Source organism: Rhineura floridana, chromosome 19 (genome assembly GCF_030035675.1).
Source record: "Rhineura floridana isolate rRhiFlo1 chromosome 19, rRhiFlo1.hap2, whole genome shotgun sequence".
Taxonomy (NCBI): Eukaryota; Metazoa; Chordata; class Lepidosauria; order Squamata; family Rhineuridae; genus Rhineura; species Rhineura floridana.
This window is the reverse complement of record NC_084498.1, coordinates 24,853,322-24,871,127: the sequence shown is the minus strand read 5'-3', so window position 1 is coordinate 24,871,127 and position 17,806 is coordinate 24,853,322. Positions and strand designations below refer to the sequence as shown.

The 17,806-nt window shown below is 45.5% G+C and overlaps 1 protein-coding gene across 1 annotated transcript; it reads right to left on the bottom strand.

The window, feature by feature from the left end:
• Positions 1 to 1,126: 1,126 nt before the first annotated feature.
• On the bottom strand, positions 1,127 to 17,284 carry LOC133373230 (acyl-CoA dehydrogenase family member 11-like). The gene is made up of 14 exons (XM_061602693.1): positions 16,848 to 17,284; positions 13,965 to 14,197; positions 13,319 to 13,418; positions 12,189 to 12,306; positions 11,108 to 11,250; positions 10,470 to 10,619; positions 9,633 to 9,727; positions 8,678 to 8,777; positions 7,075 to 7,215; positions 6,669 to 6,761; positions 5,711 to 5,818; positions 3,777 to 3,948; positions 2,230 to 2,296; positions 1,127 to 1,759 (listed from the first exon to the last, which is right to left on the bottom strand). Exons 1-14 carry the CDS (start codon positions 16,995 to 16,997, stop codon positions 1,633 to 1,635), a joined length of 1,797 nt encoding a protein of 598 aa, XP_061458677.1. The 5' UTR covers positions 16,998 to 17,284; the 3' UTR covers positions 1,127 to 1,632.
• Between the last annotated feature and the right edge of the window lie 522 nt (positions 17,285 to 17,806).

Here is a 17,806-nt window from a genome sequence, read left to right as displayed (position 1 = left end):
CCACCAAGGCAACAGTCCTCACCCACGCAGAACATACCAAGAGGCACGATACCTTTGAACCTGAAGGGTGCACATAAGCCGTCATGACTAGTAGCCACTGACAGCCTTATCCTCCATGAATTTCTTTAATTTCCCTTTAAAGCCATTTTAAGCTCTAGTGGCCAACATCACATCTAGTGGTATCAATTTCTTTTCCCAAAATTTTTAGGCAAGAGCTTGCTGCATGCAGAGAACTTGTCACACTGCAAGCGTCAATGCCACCTGTCTTTGCAGATCAGGTTTGGTTTATATTCCATAATGAGCTTGTTGGTTTTGCCAAGCCGTCTTCATATACTTGTAATGCCATGAACTCGCAGGTACAGGAATAGCTTAAAAGACTGTTCAGTTGTGACTTGCACCCATGGATTGCCTCTCTGGGCTCCTATTGGAAGGATGGGTTATAAATCTAATCAATTATTAATAATAATAAATAATTGCATCCAGCCTTGGGCTCGTGCACTCTTCCCTCATGGTTGATGGAAGTTAGATGAAAAGAGGAGACCCTACTCACTTGAATGCAGGATCTCCTTGTTCATAATGAATGTCATCTCGGTGGTTGCAGGGAAGGAAACTCTTAGGAGCAAGACCTGCTTCTTGTCTCATGCTCTCATTTGAATAACTGGTGCCTTACTACATCAGGGTCAAGGTCCACTTAATCTAGCATCCTTTGCAAGAATTGCAGCCACCAACGGGTGCTAGATGAATCCAGCAGAAACTTCCCAGTGGCCTGTGGTCTACTTCTGCCAACATCTGGCCAAATGTATACTTGTGTTGTCCAGGATGCATTTTGGGTGGCACTATCTGCCTGCGCAGGAAGAGCTGAATTGCTTTGGGCCTTCTAGGATTCATTGTCATGTTGTGCAACCACAATATTGGGGCAATGCAATCTCACATTGAAACCAAGAGGGGTACTTCCACTCTTTTGAAGAAAACACAAAGGCTTCATGGGATTCTACACATCTCTCATGCAGGAACTTGGAGGAAGGAAACCAGCTTTCAGAACCACACAGCTGGGGACTGGTCGCTAACGCCAGTTTTTTGTTTAATGCAGATGCTGCTCTTCAAATATTTAATTGCCAAACAGAACTTTTTAAAAGCATTTATTAACTTTTATTTGATTTTAACAGAAAAGCATTTTTCTCTCCAATGCTGTAAAGCTTGCATTTGTTCCAATAGTGTTCACCTTATCAATTGTCTGACTTACGCACTCAAGATGTAGTGAGGACCATACTTAATATTCATTGAGAGATTTTGATTGATTCATTTGTGGACTGCCTCAATAGTAAACCATTCAATGCACAGCAGATATGCTTAGCCTTAAAGAGACTTTCAGGCCCAAGTCAGCCATAGCACAAGCCTTCTACTATTGACCTCAGCTTGGACATCACCGAAGTTCACAGCACCTAACATGCGTTCCAGCACACTTTTTCTATCTAGGCAATGGCAAGTATGAGAGAGTGGGATGTGCAGGTATGATTACGTTTACCACCTTACTCCAGGGCAAATTACACTGTTTTATCTCTTAGAGTACACTCCCTCTGCTTTTTATTCCAGGATAGCGCATAGTATCTCTTTTGCTCTCTTTATTCTTTGTTACAGCCTTCCTTTCAGAACTGGATGTCTGTCGTAAACCAAGGAAGTATCCATAGAAGCTGCTTCAGTGCTGTAAGCGCCAGCTTTGTCTTCACTGTCGACAGGGCAGAGGTCTTGGTGACACCATCTGTAAGAGATGCAGTAAAGCCCTTTGAAGTGAAAACCTAGTTTTAAACTTTGAACACATCAGTCTCTCTCTTGCTGCAGGTAATGTTTAAAGGTTCAACTACAACCTTTGCCTTAATGCATTTTGGAAACCCAGTGCCATCCCTCAGTCATCAGGGTCTAATATTGATATCTAAGAGAGTTGATAGCATCTGCCCTACCATTCACGCTCTAGAGCCTAATGACCACAAGCATGTGGGGTCTCTTGAGAAAGCCAAATAATACTGGACAACCCCTGCTGAAGAATTTGAACTGGTTATGCGAGAGTCGGCCACCTCCTCGCCCATATCACACACCCCTGTCCTTTCAATTAGGCCCCTTTCGCTTGAGCCGTCGTCATCCTAGACAGCTACATTGACTTTCGGCGTTCCAGGACTGCCCATCTCTTTCTTCAGTCCTTGCTTTGAAGGCTGGGATAAGCTTATTGAATACCTCTGAGCGGTATAGATGTCCGTGGCTGATGCGTTAGGCCTGGCAGCATGTTCCAGCAAGAGAACTCCTACATAAAGCAAACGCATAGGCTGTTAACATTTCTGGGCTATCATCCAAGCGCATTATGCTGTTAGAGCAGGCATGTGGGGCCTCAGGCCCAGGGGACAAATTTGGCCTATCTGGCCCTTGAGACCCTGCCCAAGCCACACCCCTCACCAGCCTTGCTTCATAGCCTCCTTGAGTGTTTTTACCTGGCTGGAATGTTTAATAATCTTGCTTGCTTGGATGGAGGATAGAGAGAAGTATGTGAGTGTGCATAGACCCTAGTCTACTGCACAAAGGTCAAATTAACATTTGCTGCTCCGCCTACTTTTGCCTCTGGCCCTGCCCACCACTGGCAAGGTTGCCCAGAATAGAATGCAGCCTCCTACCTGAAAAAGGTTCCTCCCCCTTGTGCCAGGGAGATCTGCCAGTCACGCCTGAATCATTCTGGCCCACATTTTATTTATTATTTCTGCTAGTTGCTGTATTCACTGAAGTGACCCAAAGCAGCTGACATTCAAAAGTAAAGCAAGTGGGCTTGTGGAGCGTATGGGCTAGTTTGTGAATGTTTTAGCCCCTGCATAAACCCAAATATCACTGAAGCAGCAGGACTCAAGATCTACTGCCATCTCTTCCTCTCCTACCCCCCCCCCATTGGATGGTATCCCTGCCAGACTTTATTCACAAGGCAAAAGTTGAAAGGAAGATGACTGGGCCATTGTGTGTTTCTCAAGTGACAAAAAGATTATTGCCCACTGCCAACCTGCTTACGTAAGGCTAGGGTAGTTGGGAGGGACAGAAGACTGTGCATCCATCAGTTTCTTAGAATTCAGGACACGTTTTTAGGAACAATCACCTGAATGAAAATGAGGTACTCCTACTTGGTATGTGTTGGCTTTCCAATAAATTCAGCTGTGTGATGGGAATTTAATTCTTTTTTAGCTCCACTGATTTGGTGCTACCTTCTTGCTGTGTGGCATGAGGAAGCTAGATATGTTTGCATTGGGAATAAAAGCACATTTTGCGCTTATTGTAGTTTTATTTTTGATCTTCACAGTGCATATTGGAAACAGTTTCTCAGTTACGGGTTTCTTTTCTTCTCTCCTACCCAGCCCCAGTTCTTTGCATCTTTTACATTAGGGCATTTTAAACCTACTTAGGAGAGTGCCTTACTTACTATGTGGCTGTGTGTCCAGCCAGAATTTTGTGACTGCAACCTGGAAGACCAGGCTTCGAATCCCCACATAGCCATGAAGCTCACTGGGGGACCTTGGGCCAGTCACTGCCTCTCAGCCTCATGAAAACCCTCTTCATAGGGTCGCCATAAGTCGCAATCGACTTGAAGGCAGCATTTACATTTTTATAGACTTACAGCGCACTGTTGGGTCAGATGATCATCAAGAAACACCCAGAGATCATAAGGTTCCCTGTAACTCACTGCACTTAACTCCAAATCATTTTGTAATAAGTTGGCAAAGCAATTCTTTCACAATGCTTTCAACTACCTCCATAGATCCGTGCGAGAGTGTAGGCAAAGTCTCTTGCAGCCAGCTGCATCCCGACTGCCTCCTTTGAGCTTATTTTCTGAGTGAACTGTCTGAGTTTGTGAAGAGCGTTTTCAACTCTTTGCACAGAAGGTTCTAGTTCAGAGAAGCCAAGAGCCACCTTCGACTTGGCCTGCAAGGAAATCAGTCACAGGATAAACAGAGTGTTTCTCAAAACACCCAGTACTGCTATCCAATCCAAACCATCTTTTCAGTTCTAACTTCTTAATTTTTTTAAGAGATGGGTAGCTATGTTAGTCTACTTTAGCAAAAACAAGAAAAAGCCTTGTGGCACCTTAAAAGATTAACAGAAGTTCGTATGGCACAAGCTCTTGTGAACTTGAGTTCATCAGCGGTATAAGTGCTATCCTATAGTGTAAGTGTGATCCTCCACATGTTTTTATTTTCTTACATTTATACCCCGCCTTTCTTTCATCAAGGAACCCAAGGCAGCATACATGTGGTTTCCCATCCAGGCATTGGCCAGGCCTGCTTGGTTTCAGCAAACCCAGTGGCCTGGTGTGCCTTCAGACCATACCCTTGGACCACAACTAGACTACAACTCCCCTCATCCTTGAGTAGTGGTCAGGCTGGCTGGGGCTGATGGGGGACTCCAACAACATGTGTGGTGAAATATTAAAAAAGACAGTCTGGGTCCATTATGTTAAACTTAGATGTCTGCAAATTAATCACAGTAGCTATTCACATCAGCCAGCTAAATTAATGAAGGTGGGGTGTCAAACCTTCAGTGCTGCTCCTGCTCCTGGCAAATACAAAGCAGCAGCTCTGGATTCAGAGGACATTAAATTAGCCAGGGTTTTTGTAAGCTCTGCTGCAGTTGCAAAGTCATGCAGTATCCAATACAGTGGGCAGCTTCAATAGGGGCTATTCCGTATACCTGGTGGGGGAGTTCAAGAGACAAATATTCCCAGCATGTGGTGTTTGAATACGAAAGCGTATCATTGAGCTAGGATTGTCCAGCTGCCAAGGTAAATATGGAAGGAGCCTCCAAACTCACAGCAGGCTTACACAATTTTTTTAAGTAACAAAAGTGTGTGTATGTGTATACACAAACACACAGAGGTGTCTACAACATTCTCTGAGCTCAACTTGTGCCTCAGTATAAAACCATTTGTCACATAGTAATATAGAAAGTGTGGCTCTAGGCAGAGGTGTGCTTTCACCATATTCCTAAAGCTATCTGCCCGGCTCAGTACTCTGTGTTCAAATAAATGTTCGAGGGAAGCTCAAAAGGAGAACAATATGGGTCCAGCAATCTCCCAGCATCTGGTAGAATGTCTCTGTATTTGGAGGCTCCATTTGGCATCGTGGCTAACAGTCAGGCCACCTAGATCAGATGCTATTGCCACCTCTTACAGCAGCCTTCCCCAGCTTGGTGTCCTCCAGGGGTTTTGGACTTCTGCTCTCATCAGCCCAGCCAGCATGGCTGTTAAAAGTATAGTGGCTTGTTAATAAGTGTGGCCCCTACTCCACTGATGCATGATGTCTAGAAAATAACCATCTGTTTTTGTCTTTCTGACGTTTGAATTTTATCTCCTATCCTAAAGTCACTTTTTAAAAATCCCTCTGGGCAGAATGTAGACATAATGTTGCAAAACTCTTTTATCATAGTTAAGAGGCCAGGAATTTTGCACTTCCCTCTCCCTTAATTCTCTCCCCCTTCCCCTTTGCAGCCTTAACAATGGCTTAGTGTGGTATTCCCCAACCTAGTGCCCTCCAGATAGTTTGGACTACAACTCCCATCAGTATGACTGTGCTGGCTGGGGCTGATGGGAACTGTAGTCCACACCATCTGGAGGGTATCAGGTTGGGGAAAGTAGCTGAGGATTACATATGCGGCAGTGACATCTGTAAAGTAATTACAGAGAGCTCACCTGGGCAGTAGAGAAAAACGCATCCAGCACTTTTCCTTGGCTCTTGACAAGGGCGCGCAGAACATCCAGAGAGAGGATATTTGTTGTTCCCTCCCAGATTGTTAGCACCTGTTGGGGAAACAGCCAGTGAGATTCTGCGATTAGTTGTAAAGAAAAGTGGGGCAGCAAAAGGGAATCACAAGGGTCACCGCAATATAAAACATTGAAGAAAGGTGAGAGACTGAACCGGTAAGGGATGGAAGAGTAGAAACAACTGCTTATCACTCCAAATGAAGCATCTTTCCTGAAATCTATATAGTAAATCATCCAACCTGCTTTGTGTCTGTAACTATTCCCAGATCATGCTCTTTGTAGCTGAGAAAAAAAATACCTTCACAGTTCTGCTAGGTAAACGTTCTGAAGTTCAGAAATGTATCTACTCTTACACCAAAGATAAAAACTTGTTTAGATTTCTTCTGTCTCTGGGATTAGTAGTTGTTCACACAGAACATCTTAGAAATAGTTTAGAGCAGCTATTTCTCTACAGTTTGTAACTGGATTTACTTTTGAAATACCTGGGACTCTTTAACTTCAGTGTTAATTGTGAGTTGGATGCAGTTTCTCAGGACTACTGTTATTTCTTCAAAGAGATAAAATATGTTTAGTAAATCTCTAAGTCTTTAAGGTGCCCCAAATTCTCCTTTTGCTGTAAGAAATGAACACAGGTAGCCTTCTGAAATCTATCAAAGAGTGCCGATTCTGAGGGCTGGTCTAGTTCTGTTGTGAGCTTGAGAAGGCTGCGGCAAGCAAGAGCTATTGGTGAGGAAGAGTCAAAACAACAGAAGCACAATGTAGACTTTAGATTCACTTTCCATCCCCTTCTCTGCTCAAGTAGCACTGCTGTAGGGTTCAAGCTGTGAAAGGAGGAGGTCAGGAAAAGACAATTTGGGGTGTTTTCTTTTTTGTGGTGGCTCAGTACCTGGGCATCCCGGGAAGCTGCTGCCAAGCCTGTATCTTCCATGTAGCCCTGCCCTCCGAAACACTCCAGCCCTTCGGAGATAACAGCAACAGCCTGCAACATATAACTCTGGTATATGCATCTTCCCATAAACCTTTAATATCCATAGAGCCTGCCCTGGTCTCTGCCGGCTTCCTCATACACACAATGTGCATAACATATAGAGCTGTCAACGAACTGGGTCAGAGTGATGGCATGGGGTACAATCCCACTGTGCAGTGTCTGCACCTGAGAACAGCATCACTTGACCATTAAGCAACAACAAACTTTGGTCCTTCTTTTCCTTCCCCAGCCCCAGTCAACGTGTGGCTCCTATATGCATCCTTCCTTTGTGCATCAGAGTCCAGGAAGAAAGGAAACGATCTACCTGTTTCCCAGTGTAAAGTTTCACCACGGGTGTCAGCAGCCTAAGCATGTGCTGTTCCTGCTGTGTGGCGTTCTTGGTTTCTTCCAGCCCAAGCAGTCTCCCCATCTCCATCAGCAGCAGGAATGCTCCTCGGGTTTGAACCTGCGCGGGCAAGACAGTCGGGGGTCATTTGGGCGGGGGCTGCCCAATGTTTTTCACTAATCAGGACCAGGCTAGAGAACCAGAGAAGCCATACTGGGTAAGGGCCATAGCTCAGTAACAAAGCATTGCTTTGTATGCAGAAGGTCCTGGGTTCAGTCCCTAGTATCTCCAGGCTGGGAGAGACTAGCTGCCTGAAACCCTGGAGAGCTACTGCCAGTGTAGACATGACTGAGCTAGACAGACCAATGGTCTGACTCAATGCAAGGAAGCTTCCTATGTCCTTTTTTAGGCCTAGGCAATCCCGTGGCTAAGTGAGACAAACATTGTTTTCCAGTTGCTGCCATATTAATTAAGGAAGAGGTTTTTCTAACCTGACATCAAAAGGGATCCTAACTTTTTCTCTGAAGTGCTCTGTAATTCTGTGGTTCAGTATGGCTAAATGGCCACATTTATACGCTGCTTAATAAAAATATATATATTTTTTTATATACTGTCTGATAAAAAAAACTCTAAGCAGTTTACATAAAACAGTACAAAATGTTCATTAAAAATAGCAATAAAAACAGACATTAAAACACATAGTAATCATCAAAAGATAAATCTCAGCAGATTGCCTGCCTAATATCAATGCAAGGCAAGGATTTTGAAAGAGTAAGCGCTGCAACACTAAAATATCAATTTCTTGCAACTGCGGAATGAACATTATGTGACACTTGTAAAAGTGCTTGTTCTACAGATTGACTTGCCATAGGCCCGCTTCCAGGCTTGAAACTATGGCATTTGGATAAATGAAGCTCAGGGTGCTTCAGACATGTAGAATTACTTCAATAACAGGCCAGGGATGGGGAACATCTGTGGCCCTCCAGATGCTCTTGGACTCCAACTCCCATCAGCCCCAGACTGCATGGCCAATGGTCAGGGATGATGGGAGATGTTCCCCTAACAACACTTGGAGGCCAATTAATGTCAGGAAGTCTACAGTGAGAAGAACCTACTTACTACTTTGTCAGGGGCTTCCTCTTAATCAGAGGCCACCATCCTTTTTAGGCCCTGAATGAGTGTCACGGATGCTACTGCCACCACCCAGTCGCTTCTCGTCCCCACCCCCACAAGACTAAGAAAAACAGAAGGGGCACACCCAGGCACTTTCCTTTTCTAAGGGATCTGGGTTAAAGTCGGATCCAGTAAAATTAATCTTGAAAGCCGAAAGCAAGTGTTGGAAAAGAGAGTCACTCTTCCAACTTCTTCCTTCGGTTCTACGGACTTTTAAGGGAGAAAGAGGAAGCCACTGTCACCACCTCATGACCAAGGGGACCATGAGCATGGATGCTGTGGAGGGGCAGAAACTTTGTGGGTCCCAGTGGAAGACCTCAAAGGCACCATTGCGCCCACAGGTGCTGCACTGGCACTCCTTGCCCTTAACAATCAAGGCCACACAAAAACAGCAGTTCTGAATGCTCACCTCCATTCGAGCCAAGGTCTGCATGTGCAGCGGGTGATCCTTCAGGGTTTTCCCAAAGCTTTCCCTCTTGGTGGCATAATCCCTTGCCATGGTGATCACTCTGGAGGTGGGAGCAAAGCCACTCCACAAGGAGTGGTCATTTTTAGCTAATTAAATACACCCAGCTATGCTTTTCATGCTCCCATGTCATACCTTAATTACACTTTAAAAGTATCACTTTGCTATCGTGGGAGTTGACTACTTAAGGTCTTACACTTGAGGCACGACGACTTCATTGCTCACGTATTATAAACATCCTCCCACCTAGAGATCTATGTCTCCCCAATATGACAACAGTGTTCCCATTTCTCAATAATGTGGGAGGGGAACCTGTGGTCCTCCAGATGATGTTGGACTCCGAGTCCCATCAGCCCCAGCCAGCATAATCACTAGCCAGGGATGAGGCAGTGGCAGTCTCACAACTTCTGGAAGGCCACAGCTTCCCCACCCTTGCTCCGCATAAACTTTTGCTTAAGGTAAGTAAGGGTAGCATATAAGCAGTTGATTTATTTGCAAACAGACAGAACAGGAAAGTTGCATCCACACCATACATTTAATGCACATTTCACGCACATGGCTTCTCCCAAAGAATCACAGAGCTGCAATTCCCAGCACCTTTAACAAACTACAGTTCTCATGAGTCTTTGTGGGAACTCATGTGCTTTAAATGTATGGTGTGCATGTGACTGGAATTGAGTTGAACAAGGGTCTTCATTTTGTACAAGCTGCTTCCAAGACGCTACCACAGTTTGGAAGTCAGGAGCTTCTAAAGTGTATTTTCGGGATTAATTTTTGTAGCCAACTTCATTTTACTTAAAACACTCCTTCAGACAACAGCATAATTCAAATAGCTAACTACGCCAAGGCACCCCTTGGATCCTGTCCAGTAAGTCTCAGGGAAGGGGGCAAGAATCACCTTCTCATGCTTGCAACGGCAGAAATGGCATTATGGATCCTAGTGATGGTCAGCATGCTGGCAATGGAAGCCACACCCTGGCCCTCTGCAGAGATCTGGAAGAAGCAGGAGCTAGAATGAAGTCAACTGCTATGGACTGGATTGCGGGTTGCTAACAGGAAATCTCTTTGCTCCCTGGGGGCATAAAAGCCTATAATAGCCTTTTTCCCTGGCCAAACGCCCATGCAAAGCTGTGGGAACTCTGCGCCAATTCTGCAGTCAAAGTTGAATTTGCACAGATACAGGGAAAGGAAGAGTAGCTTATATGTGATAAACAAGAGGAATGGGAAAGGAGGTGGGGGGCTCTGTAAACAGAATAAACCTGAAGCATTCAAAGCAAATGTTAATGAAAATTAAGACCCCATTCTTTGGGAAGGACCTGCATAATAGAGGCAGGAAGGGCAGGAAGACTAACGAACAAGTGGACTTGAAAGGTAGGGACCACAGGGTAAAAGCTATGAGGAAAGGCTGTGAAGGATGCCAACGGCGCATCCCACCATCACTGTCGTGCACATGGATACACCTAAGAGGCCTGCTCAGCTTTCCTCTAGGTACCATAAGATTTCAGCTGGCGTTGCTCACCAGTGTCATGCTTTTTCCTAAAGAAACTAAAATTCTGATGCATGCTGCATTGGCCACTAGAGGTCCTGTTTGCTCCTACACAACAGCCCCCCCTATGGGCAAAATCCAGAGACCTGCCCTGCTCCAGACCCCCTTCCCTTCCCACCTCCCTGAGCTGGGGAGCAGAAAGTGAGCTTTGGGTCCCCACGTGTTCTCTGCGCCACCCGTTTGGCTTACCCGGAATGCCCTGGCTCCATCCAGGAGCAGCTCCGCAGTCGGCACCTGCCTTGTGCCCAGCTTCTCTTTCAGCCGTTGGATCTCGATTCCGTTCAGCTTCCCCTCCTTATTGCGTACTTCCAGGTAGAACAGAGACAGGCCTTTGGAGCCCTGCAGCCAAGGATGCTGAGGTGAGAATGGCTAAAGAGAATGGAGCTACAAACAAAGACATCATGCAATGCATTGCTGCAGTGTGGGAACCTTCAGACCGAGGGCCACATTAAGGCCAGCAAGGGCCCTAATTTGGCCCGCAACACTATTTTCCCCAAACTACACCCGTCTGCCCCACACCTGACATTATGTGTGACATAAGCGTGGAGTAGGTAATGATGCGGCTGCAAAAAGAACTGTCAAGATCCTTAAAGAGCGTTCCCAACTGTTCCTTGGCAAGCAAGGCAGATAGGTAGTGACAGCAAGCCCTGCAGAGATCAGCCACACTATGAAGTTCTCAAGTGGGAACTCTTTAGTGCAGCTGATCCCTGCCCAAAGCCAGACTTCCTATAAGCACTGATCAGCTGATCCTGTTCCCCCCCCCTATGTTACTGGCTTCTGCTTCCTTGCTGCTCCTTCCTCTTCCTTAGGCCATCTGGGAATCTGACCTGCTCTATTTGCCCGTTGGCAGCCACAGTCCTTGCCAGTGTCAATGTCATATCCGAATCGGTGGCTGTCGTAAACCATTTCAAGCCATGGAGACTGTAGCTACCATCAGGGCGTTCCAGGGCAATGGTCTCTGTGCCACCAGCTGCAAGAAAAGAACGTACGCACTTAGCTGCTGGGGATCTTCATAAAGGACCAGCACAGGCTTCAAGCTGAATAAAAAGCGATACTATCAATCATTCAGTCATACAAAGGGAAAAGAGGTTGACATCTAGGTAAACTTTGGGGAAGGGCCACAGCTCAGTGGCAGAGCATCTGTCTACCATGCAGAAGGTCCCAGGTTCAATCCCCACTGTCGCCAGATACGGCTGGAAGAGAACCCTGCTTGAAACCTTGGAGAGCTGCTGCCGGTTGCTGTAGACAATACTGACTGGGTATAAGGCAGCTTCCTATGCTCCTAAGGTTATGTATAAGCAGTGCTAGGCAACTGTAAGCAGCTGCAAGGTGTGCAAGCTGTAGGACTGGCTGTATCCCACCCAGCACCAGTGATTGCTATGGGGCCAGCGAATGTCTGGCCTATTTGACAAAACCTTGCAGAGAGATCTTTTTAAGTTTACAAACTGTCATAAGGCCATTGAACGTTTTAGATACATCATAATTTATTTCTCTTTCTTATTCACATTCTAAACGAGTATACACAGAGCAACATACCCAAACAGAATCATATTAGAAACTAAGAGACTGCGTATGGGGGGATAACATTTTATTCCTGCAGTCGTGACGGTGCTGGGTTAAGTGAGTTTTTAAAATGTGAAATTGTACATGCTCAGAATATTATTTTCATTGTCATCAGGGTTGATATACTGTTTTGCTCTATGAGGAACGTTGTCAGCAGGGAATAGTGGGGGGAGAGAAATATGTTTAGTGCACTACACAACTGAAGGAATATGCCCTCACACACACAAGACCACTGAGTTCTAGGTATAAAATTACCTAGCTGTACCACCACTCATTGGTTAAGGAGGCATTGTGTATTACTGAAAAGAGCCGATACTCGGCCTTCCCATTTTGGGGCACACTTACCAACATCTGAGCCCCCTTTGCGTTCAGTCATCCACTGGCCAGAGGTCCAAAATTTGAGGGGATCACGTGATGTCAAATGAATAAAGGCTTCCTCCAGGGGCTTGGGGATACCCAAGGACTGTTGAAGTTGCAGAACAGAGAGAAAGGGGAGGGGGGAAACAGGATTTCTTTAGATCCCAAAATCAACTTGGTGCCAAACTGGGATGATGACTTCTAAGGGCTGAGTGTGGTGGTAGGACACAAGCAGCAGGAGTGAGTTTTCAATGAGAGGCCTAGACCATCTGGGGAGCTGTCCAACAGGAGCTGTGTATACACAATACATTTAAAGCACACATGCACACACACCCCGACAATCCTGGGAACTGTAGTTTACCCCTCATAGAGCTACAATTCTCAGCACTCTGGAGGTAGGGATGTGCTTTAAATGCATGGTGTGTGCACAGCTATGACCTTGGAAGGAACAGCAGGGATACACCCAGGAACCCTGGACCAAAGCTGTCCAGAGTCTTGCAAGGAGTAGCTGGATTGCAAGGCTAAGCAATTCCAGGCAGAGACTGAAGAGTTTTACAGCAGAGCTGGTTGCTCCACCTCCTCTTGGGTCTAAGCAGAGCCCTGAGGCAGAGCACGCACCAGTGTTTGCTTCCTCTCACTCTGGCCTGATCAGGGGAGGCTTTGGGCTACATTGCTATCTAAAAACATAGCAAGCTGTCACATACCAAGCCAGACCATTGGTCAATCCAGCTCAATGTTGTCTACACTGACTGGCAGCAGCTCTCCAGGGTTTCTGACAGCATTCTTTCTCAGTTTAGATCTAAGCTTGCAGTGAAGACAAGACCCAAGTAACTCTTCATTAGGAGAAGGTGGAGTGAATGGGCTCACAAATTGGGGACAGAGACTGAGTTTTTCACAAGAGCAATTAAGAATATTTTGGTCCCAAACGATACTTTTGTGGGTAGGATTTTTTATGCTTATTTTTATTTCTTTTGGCAAGGGAAATTTATGGACAGAGTGTCTTATTTTGGACGCAGCATTCTGGAACTGAATCTCCGACCTAAGTCTAAGACTTTTCAGTTAATTCAGAGCAATGCAGGAATGCTATATCTGTGAAGCACTGAGTAGGAGAATCTCACCTCTGTTACTTTTGCTGCACCATCAGTCATGGCGAGAGAAGACGTGAAGGCGCCGGCAGAAGGTGCATAGAGATACAGTTTGGCAATCTGGTGAACTCGACTGTGGAAGGAGAAACGAAGCCCTGCTAAATTTAGAAACGCCAAGGACAAATGTTCTTTGCTGTAGAGAGAGATTAGCTAAGGTACAGCTACAAACGAACACCAGAAGAGCCCTGACGGAACAGGCCAAAGGCCCATCTAGTGCAGTATCTTGTTCTCACAGTGGCCAACCAGATGCCTCTTCTGGAAAGCCCACACGCTGGACATGAGCACAATAGCACTCTCTCCCTTGCAATTCCCAGCCACTGGTATTCAGAGGCAGAACATAGTCATTGTGACTAGTAGCCACTGATAGTGCCCTCTGTGAATTTGCCTCGTTTCCTTTTAAAACCATCCAAGTTGGTGGCCATCACTACCCTTGTGGGAGCAAATTCCATAATTCAACTATGTGCCATGCAGAGAATGACTTTATTTTATTTTAGAGATGTGGCAAACTCATTGTAGGAACAACTGGCTTTAAATGATATTAAAGGGTCATGGAAATGTTCAGGGTTACTTGCCTGATGCGTGGCTAACTGTGAGTCTGCAACTGAATTTATATTTTTACCTCCAATTTGAGTGTCTCCTCTCATAAGCCTCTGCAATTAGCCCTTCCTCAGCTGAGATCTCCTTCATCCTCTTCCAGGCTGGGCAGGTGACAATCTGGTCCACACGCTGCCCCCAGGCATCAAACTGCTTCAACTGGGGAGGATTTAACTCACACTCGCGCCCCAGGAGATCAATTTCATTCTTCACACGACCCCCAAACCGCTCAAGCTCCACACTTACCTCAGCAAACACCTACAAAGTAGAAGAATGTGGGGAGAGGGAGAAATGAACATACCTTTGCACCACTCATAAAACGAGTTTCCAGAAGGTGCATGAGAACATTAAACAAAGTCTTGCGCTCCCTGCAAATGACTGACCTCACCACTCCCTGGTGGAGGGACCTGAGCACAAGAATAGCAAAGGACCCCTGTTGGATCGGACCCATCTAGTTTAGCATTCTCTTTCCACAGGACCTAACCAGATGCTTGTGGGAAGCCCATAATCAGGACATGAGCACAACAGCACTTGCCCACTTGTGCTCCCCATCACTTAAAACTCTGTTCTTAAACTCGATTGATTTTATTTGGTGTTTTCTTATATTCTATACTATTTTATGTAAATCATTTAAAGTTTTTTTTATTAGGCAGTCCATACATCTTGATAAACAAACACATAAATCTCTAGTGTACAGATATACATGCATGAACGGTAGTGTAGTAGGGGGGAGAACAAGGGAGCATGTTTTTCCCCCCAGAGCTGGGGTGATGATGTCATCTGCCAGAGCTCCAGGGTAACCGAGAGGCTCTCCTTGCTCTGGCAATGAGACGATAACAAGGCTTTCAAGTTTGTGGCTTCTGGTTCTAAGCTGCATCAAAGGATGAAGGAAATAATCAACCAGAGCCTCAATGCTGCTTTCCTTTTCTTCAATAGCATTCCTGCTTTGTGCAAGCAGTTTAAATGGAACACTTCTTTGCAAGATTATTTGCGTTTCAAATTAAAAGCTAAAGGTTGCATTTCAGCCGGTTAAAGATATTTTTGAGTGTGTTAAAGCTCAGCATGTTTTACAAGCTGACCTTAATGCAGACAGAAGTAAGCTTACTTCCAGGAAGTAGGATTGCAGTCATGCTGATCCTAATAAATTGGGTATTATATTACATACTGCTGCTCTTTGGGGTGGGTGGGTGTAATAACAGATACAAACACAGCTGCCTGTACTTTTGGACTCACCTTGGAGGCGTGGCTATGGAGGCTATCATGCACGCCAAAATTTACTTCTACGTATCTGCGCATGAATAATTACCCAAGCAAACCAAATCCTTTATCTGCATTAGCCACAAGCAATTGCAATTGGAATATATACAGTAAAAACAATAAAAAGCAGATATACAGCTTAATCACATTAAATCCTGCTAAAATTCTAGTATTTATGTAGAATGCTGACCAATAAAATTGATACAGTAGGGCCCCGCTTTTCGGCAGTCCACTTTTCGGTGTTCCGCCAATACGGCGGTTTTCAGTTAGAGTAAGGCTCCACTCATATGGTGCTTGTTCCGCTTTTACAGTGTTTTTTGGGCGTCAGGCACCATTTTATTGACGGAGTTCCGCTTTTTGGCGGGTTTTGCTTTTCAGCAGGGGTCTGGAATGTAACCCGCCGTATGTGGGGCCCTACTGTATATTCAAAATCCATCATTGTAAGAGAAATGGACAAGTAAAACTATCGACTAAAAAGGAATTGTTTCAGATTAAAACTCAAGGTACCATTGTAGATCTTGTTCTAATGGCACCTGCTAAAAAATTTGCAGACATTTCTGTCACCCTCCACTCTTGGTCTGCAAGAGGAAAAGCCATATAGAAGTTAGTTGAACACAGTGGAGTAATCAGCTCACTTCTCAAATCTCTCTAGAAAGAGCAGAGTAGCATAGCATACGCTACTGTTTCAACACCACCATCTCCGCATAGGCATGCACGATTTTGCAGTGGAATTGTTTTCAAATGCCCTTCTAATACAGCTGATGGCAATATGTTCAATCTAGCTCAGGTAAAAGCTCTTCTATATTTAAGTATTATTAGATTTTGTAAATAAGGTGCCGGTGAATTAAGATAACTAAGTGGGAAGCTGTTATACCAGGGGCAGAATTTTCTTATAGCAGCCAAATTGCTTTGTTGTTCAATGTTGTAGAGGCACTGTTTAATTAGAACTCTTGCTTTACTAGCCCCTAAGATTAGTAATTGCTGTGGAGATAAACCATAACAGCAAAGCCTTAAGAGTAATTACCCATATGTAGTTCACATTTCACCTGCTGCTGCTAGTGAGGTTTATTTTTAACAGCAGACAACAGACAGTGTAGGACAATTGTGCAATTCTTGTCTAACTAAATTAAAGAACAAACACCCTTTTAGCTTTTTAATCAGCAGAGGGCAAACTACTTTGAGGAAAGGCCGCAGCTCTGTGATAGAGCATCTGCTTTGCAGGTGGAAGGTACCAGGTTCAATCCCTCGCATTTCCAGGTAGTGCTGGGAAAGGGTCCCTGCCTGAAATTCTGGAAAGCTGCTGCCAGTCTATGTAGGCAATACTGAGCTAGATGGCCCAAATGGCCTGATTCAATATAAAGCCGTTTCTTAGACAGTAAATTAACATAGCAGAGAGGGGAGAACTTTCCTCAATGTGCAACGGAGAGTGAGGGCTGGGGCTGTGATCCTTGTAGGGGTGTTACAAGCCTGTCTCGATTTTCCTTTCTGAAATATTGGGTGATATCTGAGATGGCCTTTGGATACTCTAGTCAAATGTGTGAAGAACTGGATTTTTTTTTTAATCGGGGGAAGTAATTGAATACATTTAAGGTTTCCCTAGACATCAGAGAACATTGTATATATATATATGTATATTACATAAAAGACAGACCTTGGAGGGCAGATGTGCTTTCAGGTAACCCTGGAGGAAAGCATCTTCCAGGTAAGGGTTACCAATCCGGGGCGGTTCTTGGCAAAAGACCTGTATTTCTTTCCTGCCAAAAAGCACCCTCGGTTGTTGCGAGGGGCATTTTTGATCCATGGACTCCGCTTGTTGACGCCTTTCTTTAGAAAACGCGATTCCTCTCTTGCCCAAAGCCCAGTACCAAACTTTGCTGTTTGACAGACTCGGCTTATAAAGCAACCACGTGGCCAAGTAGCTCAGATCCTTGCAAAACACACAGGTAGCACTAGGCGATCCTATGGCTGGAGACTCACTGGCCTACCGGCATAGCCTCCTAAGCGGCTCAGAAAAAAAATGGAAGGCCATTTCCCCTGCGCGTACTCGCACTGTCCGACACCACTGAACTGGAGGAAAGTTCAGGACGAAGCCGGAAGAAGGGTTTGCCCGTCCCTGCAAGCCAATCACAAAGGAACCAGCCCTCTGCTGAGCTGGGGAGGAGGCGGGGACTGGCGCTTGCGTAAAAGGGCCCCTCGTACCCGGTCCAAGCAGCCAGCGGGAGGAGCAGCGACGAGAGGAGATTGGCTGTGATAGCGGGCAGTAGGAGGCCGGCGACAAAGGGCAGACGTCCTTTGAGGTTGCCCTCCAACCTTGGGGAAAGGTTGGCGGTATCAGCAGCTAAGCTGGCTGGGCGGATTTTTGCCCTGGGACTGATGGGTATTCACGGTCCGTTGCAGGAACCCAGGAAGCTGTTGCGGGCAAGGATGCTCCCAGCTCTGCCTGGAGATAGAGGCTTAGGGCCAGGGTACCTTGCAGAGCTTGGAAAAGTTACTTTTTTGAACTACAATTCCCATCAGCCCCAGCCAGCATGGCCACTGGAATGGGCTGATGGGAGTTGTAGTTCAAAAAAGTAACTTTTCCAAGCTCTGCGGGGCCGCCTGAACCCTCCT